This window comes from Hyaena hyaena, unplaced genomic scaffold, assembly GCF_003009895.1.
Source record: "Hyaena hyaena isolate Hyena2069 unplaced genomic scaffold, ASM300989v1 scaffold_795, whole genome shotgun sequence".
Lineage (NCBI taxonomy): Eukaryota > Metazoa > Chordata > Mammalia > Carnivora > Hyaenidae > Hyaena > Hyaena hyaena.
In genome coordinates this window covers 89,115-107,902 of record NW_024081425.1, presented here as the reverse complement: position 1 = coordinate 107,902, position 18,788 = coordinate 89,115, and the positions used below count along the sequence as shown (strand labels likewise).

Below are 18,788 nucleotides of genomic sequence, written 5' to 3'. Positions count from 1 at the left end.
GGAAGACAACAAAATGAATTATTGCTGATTTCACACTGGGAATAATACCAGCCAGGAACAACGGAAACTAATAAAGAGCTGGGGGGGATGGGGTTGATGAGAAAGAAATTGTCATCAGCCTAGAAGTATATACTCAGCTAAGCTGTCCTTCAAAAATGAAGATGAAATAGGGACGCCTGGGTGACTCAGTCATTTAAGTGTCTGACTTCAAGTCTGCTCATGGTCTCACAGTTCCTGGGTTTGAGCCCCACTTGGGCTCTGTGCTGACAGCTCAGGCTGGAGCCTGGTTTGGATTCTGTGTCTCCCTCTTCCTCTGCCCTTCCCCTGCTTGTGCTTTCTCTCTCTCTCTCTCTCTCAAAAACAAATACACATTAATTTTTTTTGAAAAAATGAAGATGAAATAAATATTTTTTAGATAGCATTGAGAGAACCCATCACTGGCAAACCCACATTACAAGAAATGTAAAAATAAATTCTTAAAACTGAAGGGAAATAATACTAGAAAGTAATATGGATCTATAGAAAGGAATAAAGATCCTTAGAAATAGCATTCACATTTTAGAAAACCATAAATATTTATTCTTTTTTTCTTTTAATTCTTTAAAAGTCAAAGACAAAAAATTTTTCTGTAAAGAAAAATTGTAACACTGTATTGTGGGAATTATACCATATGTAAATGCATTATTTGTGACAACAATAGCAGTATGGATGGAACTACACTATCACATGGTTTCTATATTAAATATGAAATACTACAGTACTGATACCAAGTGGGTTGTGAGAATTTATAGCTGCATCTTGTAATTCACAGAGCAACTACTAAAAACATAACACAAATAGGTACAGTTAAAAAGGCAATAGAGGAATCAAAATTGGAAACTAAAACCTATGTGATTAACTCTCAAAAAAAAAAATCAGGGAAAGTGTTACAGAGGAACAACAATAGCAGCATCAACTTAAAAAAAACCCAGATAAATAGAAAACACACAGCAGTAAATTGGTCCTAAATTAAAAGTAAGTGGACTAAATACTCACAGATGGACTACAATTAAAAAGTGGACTTCAGGCTTGATTAAAAAAAAAAAGTGACAACTAACAGCTATTTTAGAAATTATTATAAAAAATTATATATAAAAGAAAAAGTCACAAATAGTTTGCAGAGAATGATACAAGAAGATATAAATCATGCAAACACCGGTAGTAAGAAAGCTGAAATATTAGACAAAGCAAACTTCAAGATAAGGAGTATTACCAGAGGTGGAACCATTTTGTAATGTAAATAAGGTCAAGACATAATAATAATAAATGTGTATGTGTCTAAGACAGTCATAAAATACTGACAGAACTAAAGGGAAGAACAAATTCACAAACCTAACTGGAAATATTAACAATCCTTAGTTGATACTTGGTAAACCAATCAGACAAAAACTCAGTGAGGATGGAGAAGATCCCAATGACACCACCAGCCACCTTTACCAAACTGAAATTATAGAGCAGTACACCCAACATCTGCAAAACTTGCATTCTCTGTAAATGCAAATGGAATTTTCAGAAATACACTTACGCTGGTCCATAAAAAAAAAATCTAAAAAATTTTGTAAAATGTGAAATCATGTAAGATATATACTTTGATCATAACAAAATCAAATTACAACTCAATACAAAATTACATATAAAGAAAATCCAAATATTTGAAAATAAAATTACTCACCACAAAATAGCCAATTGGCCAAAAATGAAATCACAAGGGAAATTAGAAAACATATTTAAAGAAATGATAATGAAAATAAAAGGCATTAAAAATTGGGTGCTGCTTACGTAGTGCGGAGAGGGAAATTTATAGTTTTTAAAGGTTTTAATAGAAAGGATGAAGGTTTAAAATCAATGAAAACATTTTCTAACTTAAGGGTATGCAAATTAAACTAAAAGTAAAAGAAAAAAAGAAATGAAATAATGAAGAGAGAAAATCAGTGAAACTGGAAACAAATAGAGAAAATTGACAAAGCAGAAGTTGGTTCTTAGAAAAGTTAATAAAACTGGGTAATGCTTATCAAGATATTACAAGAAAGAGAAAACATAAACTATATATTAGAAACAAAAGATGGAATGCTGTGATAATCCTACTGTCATCAAAAGAATAAAGGAATTATCACAACCTCATGTTCATAGATTCAACATCTCAGATGAAATGGACAAATTTCTTATTAGACATAAATTATCAAACTGATGATAGAAAATCTGAATACCAAATATCTATCAAAAAATACACTTTACTGTCAAATACCTCACCACAAAGAAAATCCCAGACAATTTCACTAGTGAGTTCTCTTAATTAAGGAAAGAAAAAAAATGATACTAAGGTTTTGATTTCATACCAAACAAACTTTAGAAAATAAGAGAGGAAGAGATACTCCCCAACTCATATGATACCCAAGCCGTATAATAACATTATAAGGGAAAAAAATATAGACAAATAGCCTCTATAAATATAGATGTAGAAATCTTAACAAAAAATATTAACAAATCAAATGCCACAATAAAATTCTCTACTGTGCTCAACCAGATTTTATCCCAGGAATGCTTAGTTAGACATATGTACCATCTCCACCTCTCTCTCTCACACACATACACACACACACACACACACACACACACACACACAAGGTAGGAAGTGAGGATGTTGAGAAAGTAAATGTCACCTTTTCAAAATCCAGCTGTGACATTTGCAGGAAGGTAGGGCAGGGGTGAGAGGTGAGGTATCAAGTGAGGTGTGTACACAGTTAGAGACCTGAGCAGAGTAGAATATGGAGAGACACACAGCCCTCCAGTTTTTGACTTCCAGTGAAGAGCCAAAGGCTAAAGACACAGAAGAGACAAGAGCTGAACAAAAATTAGATGAGAAATCCCTGAGGGGGTGGGCTGAAAGAAGATTCGGAGTATAGTCAGGAAGATTTTCACAATGAGAAATATGGAACATTCAGATTATTAAAAATAGAAGTATCCAGAGTACACAGAAATAACATGAGTTTTACGTTATGGGTTATGTTATAATCATAAGGTGAATGTAGTCTTCTCAAGCTCACCCAGCAATATGGAAATACTTCATGACCTAATGCTAAGAGATAAAGAAAAAGCATGATACAAACATTATGTTAAAATGGCAAGTTTGCTAAAGCAGTTACAGGAAAATAGCCTAAAAGGGAATAAGAATGATGAATGTAGTTGTTATTAGATGATATGATTACGGGTTGATATTTTATTTGATTAAATCTTTTCATAATATGATGTTATTTTAAAAACTTCAGGAATACCTTTTTTTTTTTTTTTTTTTAAATCAAGGGATACAGAAATGCTAGCAAAGAGCATTTAAAGTTAGGTATCAATACCACTTTGAATAGTGTTCCCTCAAAATTCCCTCAAAATTTCATCCAGAACCTCAGAACGTGATCTTACTTGAAAAGAAGGTGTTTTCAAATGGAATTAGTTAAGATGAGAACACAATGGATTACGTGGGCCCTAAATCCAATGACTGGTGTCTTTTTTAGAGAAAAGAGAGGGAAACACTGAGACACAGGGAAGAAGAGAAGGCCACATGATGATGGCGGCAGGGATGAAGTGAGGCAGCTATAAGCCAAGGGGCACCAAAGATGGCTGGCAACCAACAGATGCTGGAAGAAACAAGGAAGCATTCTTCCCTGGAGCCTCCAGAGGGAACACAGCGCTGCCCCCAACTTGATTTTGGACTTTTGCCCTCCAGAACTGAGAGAATAAATTTCAGTTATTTTAAGTCATCAGTTTGTGGCAATTTGTTACAGTAGCTATAGTAAACTGACACAAAACCCACTTGGGCAAATAGTTTTACTAAATATAAAATAACTGTTTGATTACACCCCCTTGTCTTCTCTTGATTTCAGAACATATTAGGAAATCACACCTTGAGCTCAGCTAGATTTACCTCAGACTGTCAGCTTTACCGGTAAAGCTATACTATAAAACCAAATTTGAATCAGTATTGTGCTAATATTTCCCTTCTGAATTGGAAGCATTCATCCATTTAGTCATAACATGAAGGAGGTGCTCCAGCCCCCTGTGTACTGCCTGGAAGGGACCGGATCCTTACACACACATCACTACCACAGAGGAGTGAGGAGAAAAAGAAAGAAGCTCAACCAGGTACCATTTAGTTCCTTTTCCCTGATCTGCTAAAGCAGATTATAGAGAGGGAACATTCTTCCCATACTTACGCCTTCTGAAACGTTAGGTGCAAGTTCACTAACCGTAGTGAAATGTAAAGAGAGGGGCCCAAGTGTTCTCCTGCAATAACACCTAGTATACTCGCTGAGGAAATCCTGAAGGATCATACTTACTCCCACTCTGGCATATCCCCCAGATATGGGACACTGCTATGATCATTCAATAAACATTTGCTGAGAGGTGCCTGGGTGGCTCAGTCCGTTAACTGTCTGACACTTGATCTCGGCTCAGGTAGTAATCTCACAGTTCATGAGACTGAGCTTTGCACTGGGGGCACTGTCAGCACAGAGCCTGCTTTTGATTCTTTCTTTCCCCTCTCTCTCTGCCTCTCCTCCACATTCTGTCTCTCTCAAAATAAACAATCTTTTGCACTTTAAAAGTGCAACATGTTTTTCACATTTACTTTCTCTGAAATTGGATGATCCATCTTATAATTATTGGTGGATTACAGATTTGTTGTCAGAGTTTTCTTCTGTCTTAGCAGTACATAAAATAATGCTACATACATCTTCACTATATCTTACAGTTGGAGCTTTAGATTCAATGGAATACTATACATTAAAAATGTCTTTACATTTTTCCCTATCAAAATAAATAAAAATAAAAATTTTTCAAATTGCTGAAAAGAACATGTAACACACACACACACACACACGCATACACACACACACAAATTCTCTTTTTCGGAATCAGAGGCAAAGACCTCTGTTTCAAGTTCAAGTACAAATTCAGCAGTTCAGCCATTAGCACTAACCTCAGGATCTAGGTTTTCGGAGAATGTTTTTTTCTCAGCTTCTAGTTGTCTGTCATCTAGCGCTGGGAGGGGGGAAGATGCAGAATGTGCCTCCAATTCTTCACGGAGGGCAGTTGTTTCACCTTCTCCTGGCCCTTCTTTCTCCTCCCTGTGGCTGTGTGTTTTCAACATGGTCCGTGGCCGAGGTAAAGGCTTGAAGTGGTTGCCTGCTTCAAGGCTACTACTGCGTTCTGCCAAAAAATAAAGTGTTTTAAGGTGAGCATACCAAAAAATGACCATGATTTCAACTACACCCTAGGGTGCTGCCATACTCCTCCTGGGCCCATGCACCTTGGCTCTCTTTCCTGGACAGTTCAGAAGAAGCCCGCAGCCCTTCTCTACACGGAGCTCCAGAAAGCACAAACGAGCAATAGTTCAAAATCAACTTTTGTTTTCAAAGTAGCTGCCATCCTGAAAGTAACCAGTTTAGTTGTGTGAGAAGTTGACTCCTCAATGTTATAAACTCTCATAGCATTCAAAACAATAAAAAAATAAAACACAAAACACCAGCCGTGCCCCAGTTTCTGCCTCTATAACATGAGGGGGTTCATCCATAAACCTTGACTGAGTGTCTGCTGTCAGGTGCTGAACCTATATAACCCACACATTACTCACGTTACTGGACTTCATAATCAAGACAGTGACAATGGCCCTGTCTAAGGATTTACAGGTTGGGAGGGGAGATGATTGTAAGCAAAAGACATTGCGAGAGAAAGGTAAGTTCTGTGACAAGTAAGAAGATGATGTGGGGACAGGGGACAGGAGTGCTGCTCTCACTGGAGAGAGGAATGAAGAACTATACTTGTGAGCTGTGTTCTTTGAGTCCATAAAACTTCTCCACAGTTTTTAAAGTTTCTGAGTTACTATTCCCATTACTTCCAAGTTTAAAACAACAATGTAAGGCTGGTATACTTCCAGCCCTCCAAATGTAAGAAAGTGTTTTACGTAAACGCTTTGTCTAAATGTTACCTGTTATACATAGTCATTTCTCCATTGTTCTACCAGTGCTTTCTTCTGACAAAACTTCAAAACTGAAGTAATCAACACCTTCCTCCTCGTTAGCTACATATGGGCTTATGAATGTTGCTAGAAGATTCCATCACCATACCAAGCTGGCACCACGATAAATGTTTTATTGCCAATTTTAGCTGTGTTCTCAACTCTGGCCAAATGTTCAAGCCTATGCTGGATTCCTCCCCATGTTTCCCTTATGTCCAGAGCATCAGGACTCCCTATTGATTCTTCTGCTAAATCTCTTTTACCCTACTTTCTACGTCCCCGCCATCAGCTCCTCATTCACTCTTTCCGATTACTGCCTCAGAGGTATTTACAAAATGCAAATCAGATTACATCACTCTTCTCCACAAAATTCCCCAATGGCTCCCCAGCATCCAATCCTACCAAATAAAAGCTTAATTGCCTCTGAACAGTATAAAAGGTCTCAGTCTTCGCCCAGGCTACCAGCGCTGCCTTGTCTACTGGCACGCCCACTCTGTAGTCTGTGTTCCTGAAATACTCAGCTCACTGCTCTCTCGGGGCTGCGCAACAGACCCTCCTGTTACTACCACACCTTTACCCAAGCTGATCCCTCTGCCTAGAATGTCTGCCTCCTGCTTCCTCTCCTGACAAATACTTGCATGCCATTCAAGCCTCACGGTAAGCGGAATATTGTATAACGCCTGAAAGAAGGTGCCGAGTCAGTGTCTTTTACTGTGATAAGAACACTTAACAAGGGATCTCCCCTCTTAACAAATTTTAAGTGCACACTACAGTATTATCAACTAAAGGATCAGTGGCACACAGCAGCTCTCTAGAACATTTTCATCTTGCTCGAGGGAAACTTTATGCCTGTTGAACAGTAAGTGCCCTTTTTCTCTCCTCACAGCCCCTGGCCACCACCATTCTACCTTCTCTCTGTATGAGTTTGTCTATTTCAGATATTTCATGTTTGAACCTTGGCTCTGACACTTATTGGCACGGTAACCTTACACAATCATATAACCTCCACATACCTCAGTTTTCCCGTCGGTAACATGAGTTAAGAATTCCTAAGGTACCTGTGGGACCTGAGTAAGAAAATACATGTAAAGTGTATATAGCACAGTACCTGAGTCATGAACTCAATGAACATTGATAATTCTGGTAAACTTTTCCTTTCCTCTTTCTTTCTTTGTTTTTTTTTTTTTTGGTTTGTCCACCACTCCTATTTTCCTTGGGATAGTCTCTCCTTTTCTCCATCCTTGTGATTCTAGTAGATTAACAAATACTTCCTCCATACCTCAGTGCAAAGGGTGGGTCCGCAATGCACACCACCCTCCCAGCTAATCACAGAAACTTCATTTCCCCTGACCACAGCAGGAGGTCAGGAGGTCAGTGTTTTTCTATTTGGAGTTGGAGGATATACCTTTAAGGTCACATGCACATGTGAGGATATGATTTCGGGACTGCTATTGGGATTCCTTCCTGCCAAGTGAAGGGATGGCTGAGACAAAAAGACCAAATGACCAAAAAAAAAAAAAGGGGGGGGGCAAGGGATGGAGTAACTGGGCCAGAGAGAGTGAGAAGGCCTGGGAGTCAGCAAAGGAAGACAGAAGTCGAGAGAATTCCAAGGACATAAAAAGTACGGTCTCTAAATTTAATCACACCTAAAGAGAGGTCTTCTGACATCATGCTCAATAAGGTGAGAAATTCCTCTTTCCACTGAAGTTTGAGTTGATTTACAACCAACACTTCTGACTACTATTTGGCAGTTACTACTATTATTGCCATTTCCAGGAAGCCCTCCCTGATGCCTACAAGTACACCTAGGTGCTAGTTTCCTTAGGTACCTTTTATATACCCTTCCATTAAATTGTAAAGTCTTTGCTATGATCTGAAGGTTTGTGCCTCCCCCGCCCCCAAATTCTTAGGTTGAAATCTTAACCATGGAAGCGATGGTATTAGGAGGTGGGGCCTTTGGGAGGGGATCAGACCATGAGGGTGGAATTTTCATGAGTGGGATTAGTGCCCTTATAAAAGAGGCTCCAGGAAGCTCCCTCACTCCTCCACCACATAGAGATACAATAAGAAATCTGAGACCCAGAAGGGGTTCCGTCTCATCTGACCATGCTGGCACTGTGACCTTAGATGGCTAGCTTCCAGAACTGCGAGAAAGAGGTTTCTGTTTTTAAAAAGCCATCCAGCCTATGGCGCTTTGATACAGTGGCCCAAATGGACTATGACAGTCTTGGAGGATCAGTACTATGTCTTTATAATGTCGTATTCTTACTTATCATCACAGTGCTTGTAACATAGTGAAATAAGACTCTATTCACAATAAATATATGTGGAAAAATAAATTGATCTGCTTATGAGCAAATCCTAAACAATAAACAATAAAAACATTTAGAAAAGTGCTTAATTTTCAGCAGACTGCTCTAAACACTTCAAATCTATAAACTCATTTAATTGTCTCAAACCTCTAGTGCAGGTTCAACTAATATGCCCAATTCACAGACAAATAAAGTGAGGAACAAAGAGGTTATACACCCACGATCACAAACTCTAGTTTGTGGGATTAAAGCAAGAGCACCCTGACTCCAAAGTTCATGACTTTAGTCATTTTAATGTTAAAATAAAAACAATATACTCCGTAAAGATTACTTTCTACAATCACTGCCCACATGACAGTTGCTTGATAAAGTGAAATAAAGAGTCTAGTTATTGCTCTTTTTACAAAAGCCAATCAAGAACAAAGGAAACTTTCAGGTTCTAATATTTTTATAAAGCATTAATTGCTACTCAGCAATGTCTCACCCCATTAAAAACATTAAGCTCCAGGGGCGCTTGGGTGGCTCAGTCAGTTAAGTGTGTTGACAGCTCAGAGCCTGGAGTCTGCTTCTGATTCTCTGTCTCCCTCTCTCTCTGCCTCTCCCCCACTCACACTCTGTCTCTCCCTGTCTCTTAAAAATGAATACATCTTCAAAAACTTTTTTTAAAAATTAAGTTCCAAACTTTGTAGGAAAAAAAGTCTAAAAATTTAGAGAGGGATGAGGCTTAATCTGTAAACCACATTCTTTCTTTCATGAATGAATCATTCGTTTATTCATTTATACATTAAAATACTTAAAAAAAATTTTTTTAATGTTTTTATTTATTTCGGAGAGAGAGACAGTGTGAGCAGGGGAGGGTCAGAGAGAGAGAGACATACACACAGAATCCAAAGTAGACTCCAGGCTCTGACCTAGCTGGCAGCACAAAGCCCGACGCGGGGCTCGAACTTATGAACCATGAGATCATGACTTGAGCCGAAGTCTGCCGCTCAAATGACTAAGCCACTAAGGTGCCCCTAGACATTAAAATACTTACTGAATTGTAAATGCCAGGCACTAACCATTAGCCTCAATTTTTTTTCAATCCAAAGAGCCTAGAAATAATGACTTTCATATAATTTATACCATAATTCCACATCTAGAAATATTATCAATTCAGAAAGAAAAAAATACTTCTATACATTTTGAAAATGCTTTCTTTTTTAATTAAATGTAAATGATTACTTGTTTTTGGTAATTATTTTTACATTACATCCAGTGAATTGCAAATGGCTAATGACTTTAAAAATAAAGTATTGCACATTTAGGTAGAGTATTTAGAATCCTGGTGCCATCTTGTGGTTTAAAGAAAGTATTTCTCTATTCATTTTAGCCTGTCTCAGGTTTTAAAAAAAAAGGTATTAAATAAGTGATTAATGATTATCTACCATAAAATTTTAATTATATACCTCTACCTACATCAAACCAACTTTTAGCTTCTGTATGCTTATACTTTCTTATTTAACTAAGGAAAAGCTTTGCAAAATCAAGACAAATAGGATAAATATAATCCATCAAAATAGATTTCTAAATTCACTAGGACTAGGAAACACTGTCTACTCTATCCTTCTTAAAGATTTCTCATGCATATTTCTTTATTAAAGGTCCCAAGAAGTCCTCTCATAAAGAATTATTTTAATATGTCTATATTTTTATGTTTTTCCAATGATACCAATGAACAAACTGTAGAATGTATTTTGTGAAATGATGAACAAGTGGATTATTTGCCAAGTTCCATTATGTTCGCTTTCTTTCCAGTTTTGATGCTATTTGATACATTGGGAAGGTACATTTCAGCAATTTAATTCTGTTTCATTATGCCTTGTACTTTTATTTTGTAGAATTGCATAGTTTCTGAGACACACTGCAATAGACTCTCAAAATGATTCTGTGGAACAAGAAGAACAGGTTTTATCCTCCTCCTCATAAAGACAGTAAGGCTTACCCTAATTACTAAGGTCACCTGTAATTAATATACAGTGGCTTTTATCCTGCTCTGTTCATATCTTCTCATTTGAAAGTTAATGGGCTACGTCTGAAATACACTTCTGTCTTATGTTACCAGTGATACCTAACAGGTAAAGTATGAAACATTTACCAGTACAGTATTTAATGATATAAAGAAAATAGATTTTTATGAAGGTAAGTATCGATGAATATTTTTTTTCCATAAAACAGGAAAAAAAGGCTAGAAATCACCAAACGCTTAATCTTCTATGCCCCTGTGGCGGCTCAGGGGGCCTCAGAGAGGCTGGTTCTTGCTCCACTCCGTCTTTGCGCCACACTGCCTAGAGCTCAGAATTGTGGAGAAACTAGTGCACTCCCAACCAAGGAACTCCCCTTCAGGAAACTCAGTTTCAGTGGGCTTTCCCAGGGAACAGAGAAGCTAAATAGAGATTCTCTTTTCTTCAGGAAAGTTGGAGGCTTAAATAAGAACACCAACAACAAAACTCTCTCCCTTCAAATGCTCACATCAAAAAAAATTTTCAGGCAAATGACGGCACGGGAATGATTCTCTGAAGGATGAGTTCTAAGGCTGCTGGAACTCTAATTTCTGGAGTGTAAAATGGATTAGAAAGGAGTGCATTGCAATCCCATCCCTTAAAACAAAACTGAAGCCCCAAGGCCTCGACCTAGCTCTGGGAGCCACGGCTGTGGATGACAAGGTACTCTGTCTGGCCTTCTAAAAGGCACCAGCATACACACAAGACTGACATACAACTGGACGCCAGAACTATGTGTTTTTTAAATCCATTACTTTGACTTATAACTCTAAAATTACAGAGAAGCCTGGGTGGCTCAGTCAGTTAAGCGGCCAACTTCAGCTCAGGTCATGATCTCACCATTCGTGAATTTGAGCCCCGTGTTGGGCTCTGTGCTGACAGCTTGGACCCTGGAGCCTGCTTAGGATTCTGTGTCCCTTTCTGTCTGCCCCTCCCCAACTCACGCTCTGTCTCTCTGTCTCTCAAAACTGAATAAAAGTTAAGAAAAATTGAAATTACAAAGTTAAGTCTATTTTTTAAATATCTCCTACCTACCATATAAAGATGTTTTGTGATTATCTGCAAATAAGTTTTCAAGAACTGCAAATTACCTGAAGGGGTGCTTTTGACTGGAAGAATTCTGGGTTTAGGTTTCATTTTAATTTTATCTTTTCCAATTTCCTGCTCTTCACTTTGAGATTCAGACAAGGGCACTCGCACCACATCCTCACAACCAGCAGGTGCCATGTCCTCAGCACTTTTGGTGGAGAATTCTGGCTGGTCTTTCATCATGTCAGTGTTTGATTTCTTGGTTTTCAAAAAAGACAATTTTGGAGAATTCTTTTCTTCATCATCTGATAAATGGAAATCATTCATTTTTTTCTTATCTGAATTTTCATCTACTGAGGTATCGGAAAAATCACCTAAGGAAACTGAGAAATGGGAGAGAAAACATGTTTTCAACAGTCTCTTTTAAAGTCGTGAAGGTTACATGAATCAAAAAGATGACCTCGAAGAGTAATCTTTAAGGTTGTAAAATGAACCTACAACTAGTATGGATGCAAGTCTGTTTTATAAACTGTTATAAGACACGGCTAACTTAGGGAGTTTTTGTTTGTATTTATAAAATAAAAATTTCATTAATTTATTCAAAACATACTTATTGAGTATGAAGAGTGTGCCATGCCCTACACTTGCTTTGAGGATCATCCAACGGTTCCTCAAAATAACAATTTTAAGTAGGTTTTGGACTGTAGATCTTTTATCTGCAAATGACTTCATTATATAAAATCAAGAATATCGGTAAGTGAAAAAACTTAACTGGTTATTTGCTAATTATATTTTTTTCCATAAAAATTTCAGAACTACAATTTCATCCATACCAGAGTATTCTATTTTACTATGAGAAGAGTGATAAAGAATGCTAACTTAATGATATAGCAATGATTTAACTATTGTTCTGATAATTTTTAAAGAGAATATCAAAAGCTGGTCACTGAATATTAAAGTATAAAACACTGACTTGCGAGGTTAGAATTATGTCTTTACACTTGAAACTTAAAATGCTAATATTTTTACATAATCAAAAGAGACCAAATCAAATCATACCAGTGCCGATAGGCTAGGCTTTTAAAACTGAGCCCCTATGATAGCCCCGAAGTCTGGTTTATAAAAAGCATGATAAAAATGAGTCCGATGTGCACCAAAGTTTAATTTCAGAGGCCCTAGTTTTCAAGTCACTGGAAGATCTCATAGGGTTGACATTGTTGTATCCAACATAGTTTACAACTCACATACATCCTTTTACTGGAAGCTGCTATCAATTAATTTCTATTTTCAGTATACATGTTCAGAAATAAACAAAGACAATCATACAACTTCTTAAAAACTATGAATGGCATTTGATTCATTAAAAAGTTGGAAATTTAAAACCAGTGTATTTATAGGTATTATTTTAACTTAAGAGATTATTTGTGTAGGGATGGGCTAAGTGCAAAAAGGACACGTGCTTTACTTTGCCCTGTTCACACATACCAATCTCATCACTGTCAAAGTCATCGGAGTACTCGGAACTTCTTTGCCTGGCTGAGCGGGCTGTAATTGCTTTTATTAGCTCATCCTGAAACGAGATAATTGAGATCAATTTCCACCCAAGCATAGAGGTCTCATATTTAGAATTAGTTCCTTAAACAAATGATGCTCGATTAATTGCTTTCAAACCCAGGTGTCATTCATAGAGCATATATTCCTTAAGCCATGCACCCAAACCCTCACGCTCAGTTGTAACACCACTGACGAGATCCCTTCCTTCACAGAGCTTACAGTTAGACTGGAGGAAACAGACAACATCAAATACATGAATTACAAGCTGTAATTAGGGCAGGAGAAGAAATAAACAAGACAGGACTCAATGTATACAGGATTTATTACACATTGGCATTTGGGAGGAAACTGGTACTTTTTGCGATCTTTTGTCTCAGCATATTGCAGTAATAAACATAATCAATACGGCAAACTTAGAAGCTGAGTTCCACACTGCGCTGACTAGACAGATAAAACTGAAAGGGTTTCAGAAAACTGAAATGAAAAAAAGAAACCCAAAAACATACACGTACATTTAAAGTTGCTATATAATTTAACTTTTAAAAGCTGATTTAAAAATTTAATTTAGTAAGAACCTACTGTAGAAGCTAGTTTAGTAGTCTGAAAGCCACACAGAAGAGTTGGTAATACGGGAGCCCAAACATCTGCAAAATCTCCAAAAGGATGTAAGATTTACTCCTGCTTACACAAGGCCATTCCTAGAATCAGTTCAAGTCCACCTTTACTAATACAGTGTTCATCTTGTGAAGTCACTCAAAATAAAGAGGTTTTGAAATACTTTACCTGGAAAGTAGTTCTTTTCGTGACTTTTGGACTCTTTGTATAAGCCAAAGTTGTGCTAAAAACTTCATCAGACATAGTGTTTTTTCTTTCTTTCTTTTTAAAAAATATTTATAAAATGCCTAATAGGTAATGGACATAATTCAAATTCTGATGGTGTCTGAAATATACAAAAAACAAATCAGACTTCTTTGCATATTTGAGAATTTCTATCACTACCCTTCAGTGCTAAAAAAAAAAAAAGAGCTAACAAAAAACACTTAAGAAAAGCATCTCATATGAACACTGAACTAATATTCACTTAAATATGTAGAGTTCTTCTAAAGAAATATAAAATTCTCACCAGTTTGTTATCAAAGAAAAGTCAAATTGAAGTTGTCCTCAAATAGTTTTGCAATTATTTTAAAGATCATCAAATAAATGATTGCCAACTGGTTAATGTGATAAAATGTTGCCAATTAAAATATAATATCTTTTTTTCACCCCTCTTCCCTTCCTAAAGTATAACATTGTCCAAGAAAGAGCCATACCTTATTTAAAACCTTATTTTAAAAACTACCAGGAGACTGGCAGCGTAAAGGATAAACCCAAGAGCACAACCAAAAAAGAAAAAACAAAAAAAAGCACCAACAAAACAAAAAAACCTTGCGTACAGCTCTAGTGAAAGACGAAGGTCATAATGCTAAACTGCAATAGCTATATTTTTGTCCAGTCTCTCTTCCCTTCCATAAAAGTGCTAATAGGGCGAGCTAACACAAAACGAAGCTTCCGTGAGAGGCAGCATTAAAATCACTCCTTGAACCTTTCTTGTGCTAGGAATGGAGGCTCGGGTCTCCGCCACCCCTCCATCCACCGCGGCGCGCGCCCGGGGACCGCTCTTGCCAGGCCAGGTGGCACCCGGGTCCCCACAAGCTCCGCACTGCACCGCGCGGACCGCCCGCCCAGCTCCCAGCACTCTACCGGCCCGTGCACACCGAGTGCTGTCCCAGTCCCCTTCCTCCGAGACCCTCAGGACCCGCGTGCCGTACCCACCCCGCCGATCCCGCGGTGCCCTCTCTGCTACCCTGGGGACTGAGCGCCTGGCCTGGGGCTAGAGCCTCTCGCCCCGGCCTGGGCCTTCCGGCTCTCGGACACTGTCCCAGTACTGAGCAAAGAGGAGGGACTAAAAGCGGAGATGGGAGAAGGTTGCTAGGAAACAGCGTCTCTGGGCGGAAGTGACTTCCTCCCCGCCAGGTCTCTCGGGTACCCAACACCGCTCTTCGGCCTGACGCGTCGCTGGGGCAACCGCCCAGACGGAGGAAATGACATCACCCCTTTGGGTCCTGGGTAAAGGGTGCATTAACGCCCACAGCGCTACTGCTGTTGCCTAGGAGACAGGACCCTCAGGCTCCCGCCTGGAACCCCGAGCCTAGCGCTAGCTGGAAGACTGAGAGTCCGTCCCTCCACCTGCTGCTTGAGTCAAAGCACGTTCACCATTTTGTCCGAGTTAGGATACGAAGTTCGGCGAATCCGAGTAGTGTACTGACAGATGGGACAGAATAGCTACATAGTGACTTCTGCGGGTGGCACCCCTTCTCTATACCCGTGTGATGTCGGGCAAATTATGTCCCCCGTTTCCTCTTCTGGGAAAAAATTTAAAAAGCCATTTTAGGGGTTGCTGTGAGTATTGAATGAAATAATGCAGGTGGAGCACCTGCAAGAGGCCTGGGATGGCATTCAGTCAATATTAGATACACTTTTTATGCAACACAGTCCCACAGGGCCTGGACAGGGGTCATCCCTTGTCCACACAGCTGGAAACCCGTTCCAAGTGATCCCTTCGTGTAAAGCTCCCCCCTTTGTATACGAAGTGAATGGATAATCTCGTTAAAATCAAGCCACGCAATAAACAAAATAGTCTTATAGACTGGAGGACCATATCCTGCAGAAGTAACCAAAATAGACATCACTTAATTAGTATAATGAATCCTTAAACAAATGAAGGACAGAAACAATTTGTTCTTAATTTAATTTAATTTAATTTAATTTTAGAAACAATTCTTTAAAGACTTCGAAATAACATAATTTCTACTATTTTAAAAAAATATTTTATTAATTAATTAATTTATGTTGGATAGAATGGGGGAGAGGAGCAGAGGGAGAAAGAGAGAAAATCCCAAGCAGCTCCACACTCAACACAGAGCATCACAGGGGTGGGCAGGGGGCTTGAGCCCATGACCCTGGGACCATGACCTGAGCTGAAATTACGAGTCAGATGCTAAAGCATCAGAACCACCTCAATGCCCCAAGATATATATTTAACAAATTAGTGTATTGAAAACTAAATATGCATCACAAGAAATAGGAAATTTAGCTTAAAAATTATGCTTTTAACAATATTTACAATGCAAATTTAAAAATATTGCTCTCTGTTCATGATCTACTTGTATAGAAAGCTCAGTTTGATCACCATTTGTTTAATTTTAATGCTTTCAAACATGTTTGTGCCTTTGCATAAGAGAAATATTTTCCATTCTTACCAGTTACTGTTAACTTTCTATTTCATATAAGTTATAAGTAAACAAATACGATTCCATTGTGTGCCCATGGCTTTAGTAAGAAGACAGCATCCACATTCCTGCTATGTAAAGTCCTAATTTGATCATGTTAAATATTTATATTCATTCAGAAATACTCTTCATTTTTTATCCACTGGGCTAATATATAGTTTTCACTTAGATGTGATTTAAGAAAACAAAATTCATGTGGCTCCTGGTGGCTCAGTCAGTTTAGTATCCAACTCAATTTCTGCTCAGTTTATGATCTCATGGTTTGTGGGATCAGAGCTCTGCACTGGGCTCTGTGCTCACAGCACAGAGCTGCCTGGTATTCTCTCTCTCTCTCTCTCTCTCTCTCCATCTCTCTCTCCCTCACTCTGTCCCTTCCCTGCCCCTCAAAGTAAATAAGTAAACTTTTTTTTAAAAAAGAAGAAAGGAAAATTCATGAAAAATATTAGTGAAAATAGCCTTTAAGAAAAGATCATAGGGGCGCCTGGGTGGCTCAGTTGGTTAAGCATCCGACTTTGGCTCAGGTCATGACCTTGAAGTTTCTGAGTCTGAGCCCTGCATTTGGCTCTGTACTGACAGCTTGGAGCCTGGAGCCTGCTTGGAATTCTGTGTCTTCCTCCCTCTCTTCCCCCCCCCCCCACTCACATTCTGTCCCCTCTCTCTCTCAAAAAATAAATAACTGCTAAAAAAATTTAAAAACAGAAAAGATCCTATCTTTTCTACAGTACCCACTAGATTTTCATTTTCAACTTAGTACAAAATGATTAGTAAATAGTGCTCGCTTCGGCAGCACATATACTAAAATAATTAATAAATAATATTAAGCTATGCTTTACAAAGCTACAGCAAACAAAGACAGTTAACATGAACTTAGCTTTATTTGTATGCAAGACCTGAAGTACAGTATTTTTCTATGAACCTTAAGCTGCAGAATATTATGTACTTTATCAATATTTTAAGGTAGCTTCAGTATGTTAATAATAACATGATACCTGAATTAATACTATGATTTTTGTCTAACACAGTTTGCAATAAATACACAATTGTTCAATGAACTCAAGAATAAACACATAGCATTTTAAACTGAAAAATAATTTCACATTTTGAATAATTTTACAGTTTTTCAATTATATTTGAAGCTTTCCAAAACAAGATCACATACACTCAATTAAAAAAAAAAATAAAAAGACTACAACACACAAAACTTCAGTAGCTTATGTAAAATTTTCTCTTGTTTTCATTTTTCAAATATATATTTGATCGCAGACATATTTGCTTTGCAAGTATTGTTTGAGTTTATGCTCTTTTCTTTGCTCAGCTTTGCCTTCGCTCATCCATTCATGCATTCAGTAAACACATCTATGTCAATAACATTCTGGGTCAGATTTGGGGAGTTCAAATGTAAACCAGACTAGGGCTCTGCCTAGGGATCATACAGACCAGAGATAGCTGGAAGACTGAGTAAACACATTGTGATTTTACATTGTGCTAACTTCTCTGTAGAAGTACAAAGAGAGAAGCTCTCCGGAGAGAGCAAAGAATTCTGGAGGCACAAAATTTTCAAAGAGAAAATAAGCGTGAGTTGATTAATGAGTTTACGAGATAAAGAAGGATCAGAAGTATATTAAGCAGAAGAAATGGTCATTGAATATGGAGTCTATCTCATTGTAGATTTAAGCTTTTGAACAAAGTGATGGTGTGGCCCCCTTTGGGGTGACAAAGAGAGCGAGATCTTTTTCCAATCAAGAAACATATGAAGAGTGGCTCTTTTTCATGAGTTCCCTGCCCTCCCCTCAGCAAATTGTTTATTGTCTTGTGACTGGCAACACAAGTCAGAGACCAAAGATCTTGTACTCACAGCCAACCCTGGGTGAATAAATAAAGCAGCTGTCTGGCATTCCGAGAAGTGCACTACAAAAAGCAAATTCCCATACGTGTCAATTAATAAAAGACTATATTTACATTAAACATTGAGTGCCCACATCAGAAGAGAATGAGAGTAAGTGCCCAGATACAAGGCATTTCTTGTAAATGCCTGCCTATTTGTGGGGTGAGATATTTACAGAAGAGAAGTATTCAAATCTCGAGGAAAGCTGCCATGACCAGCCACACTGATTAAAAGTGTTTATCAGCTTCTGATGAGTGATGGAAACTGGCCATGTTAGTCAAGTCAGTGTGTATAATGTAACATCTTGAGACTCAAGTAGGGTTCAAAAGCAAATGATTCAATTCCATAACCAGGTGATTATTTTCACCTGTGAAATGTCAGACGAGACTGGTTTGTTGTATAGACTTTACGATGTTACTCAAGTTTTAAGAAATCTCCAATTTTAGTAATGTTTTCATAGAACTAAATTATTCTCACTTCAGAAGTTGAGCTAGTGTGTTCTTTCTTTCCTGATCTATTAGCCCACACTGTGTAAGGTAGTTTTACATGTCACTTCATCCAAGTGTAGCTCCCATTTTCATCTTCGTTTTT

General features: G+C 38.0%; 1 protein-coding gene across 1 annotated transcript in view; it reads right to left on the bottom strand.

Moving 5' to 3' along the window:
* MAP9 (microtubule associated protein 9) overlaps positions 1 to 14,887 on the bottom strand; it is a 35,572-nt gene extending 20,685 nt beyond the window's left edge. Inside the window, exons 1-5 of the mRNA XM_039219143.1 lie at positions 14,796 to 14,887; positions 13,767 to 13,923; positions 12,915 to 12,999; positions 11,492 to 11,812; positions 5,009 to 5,238 (exon numbers count right to left, since the gene is read on the bottom strand). Coding sequence (XP_039075074.1) covers positions 5,009 to 5,238; positions 11,492 to 11,812; positions 12,915 to 12,999; positions 13,767 to 13,841 — 711 coding nt within the window. The 5' untranslated portion in view covers positions 13,842 to 13,923; positions 14,796 to 14,887. The remainder of the gene's footprint in view (positions 1 to 5,008; positions 5,239 to 11,491; positions 11,813 to 12,914; positions 13,000 to 13,766; positions 13,924 to 14,795) is intronic.
* Positions 14,888 to 18,788: the final 3,901 nt, after the last annotated feature.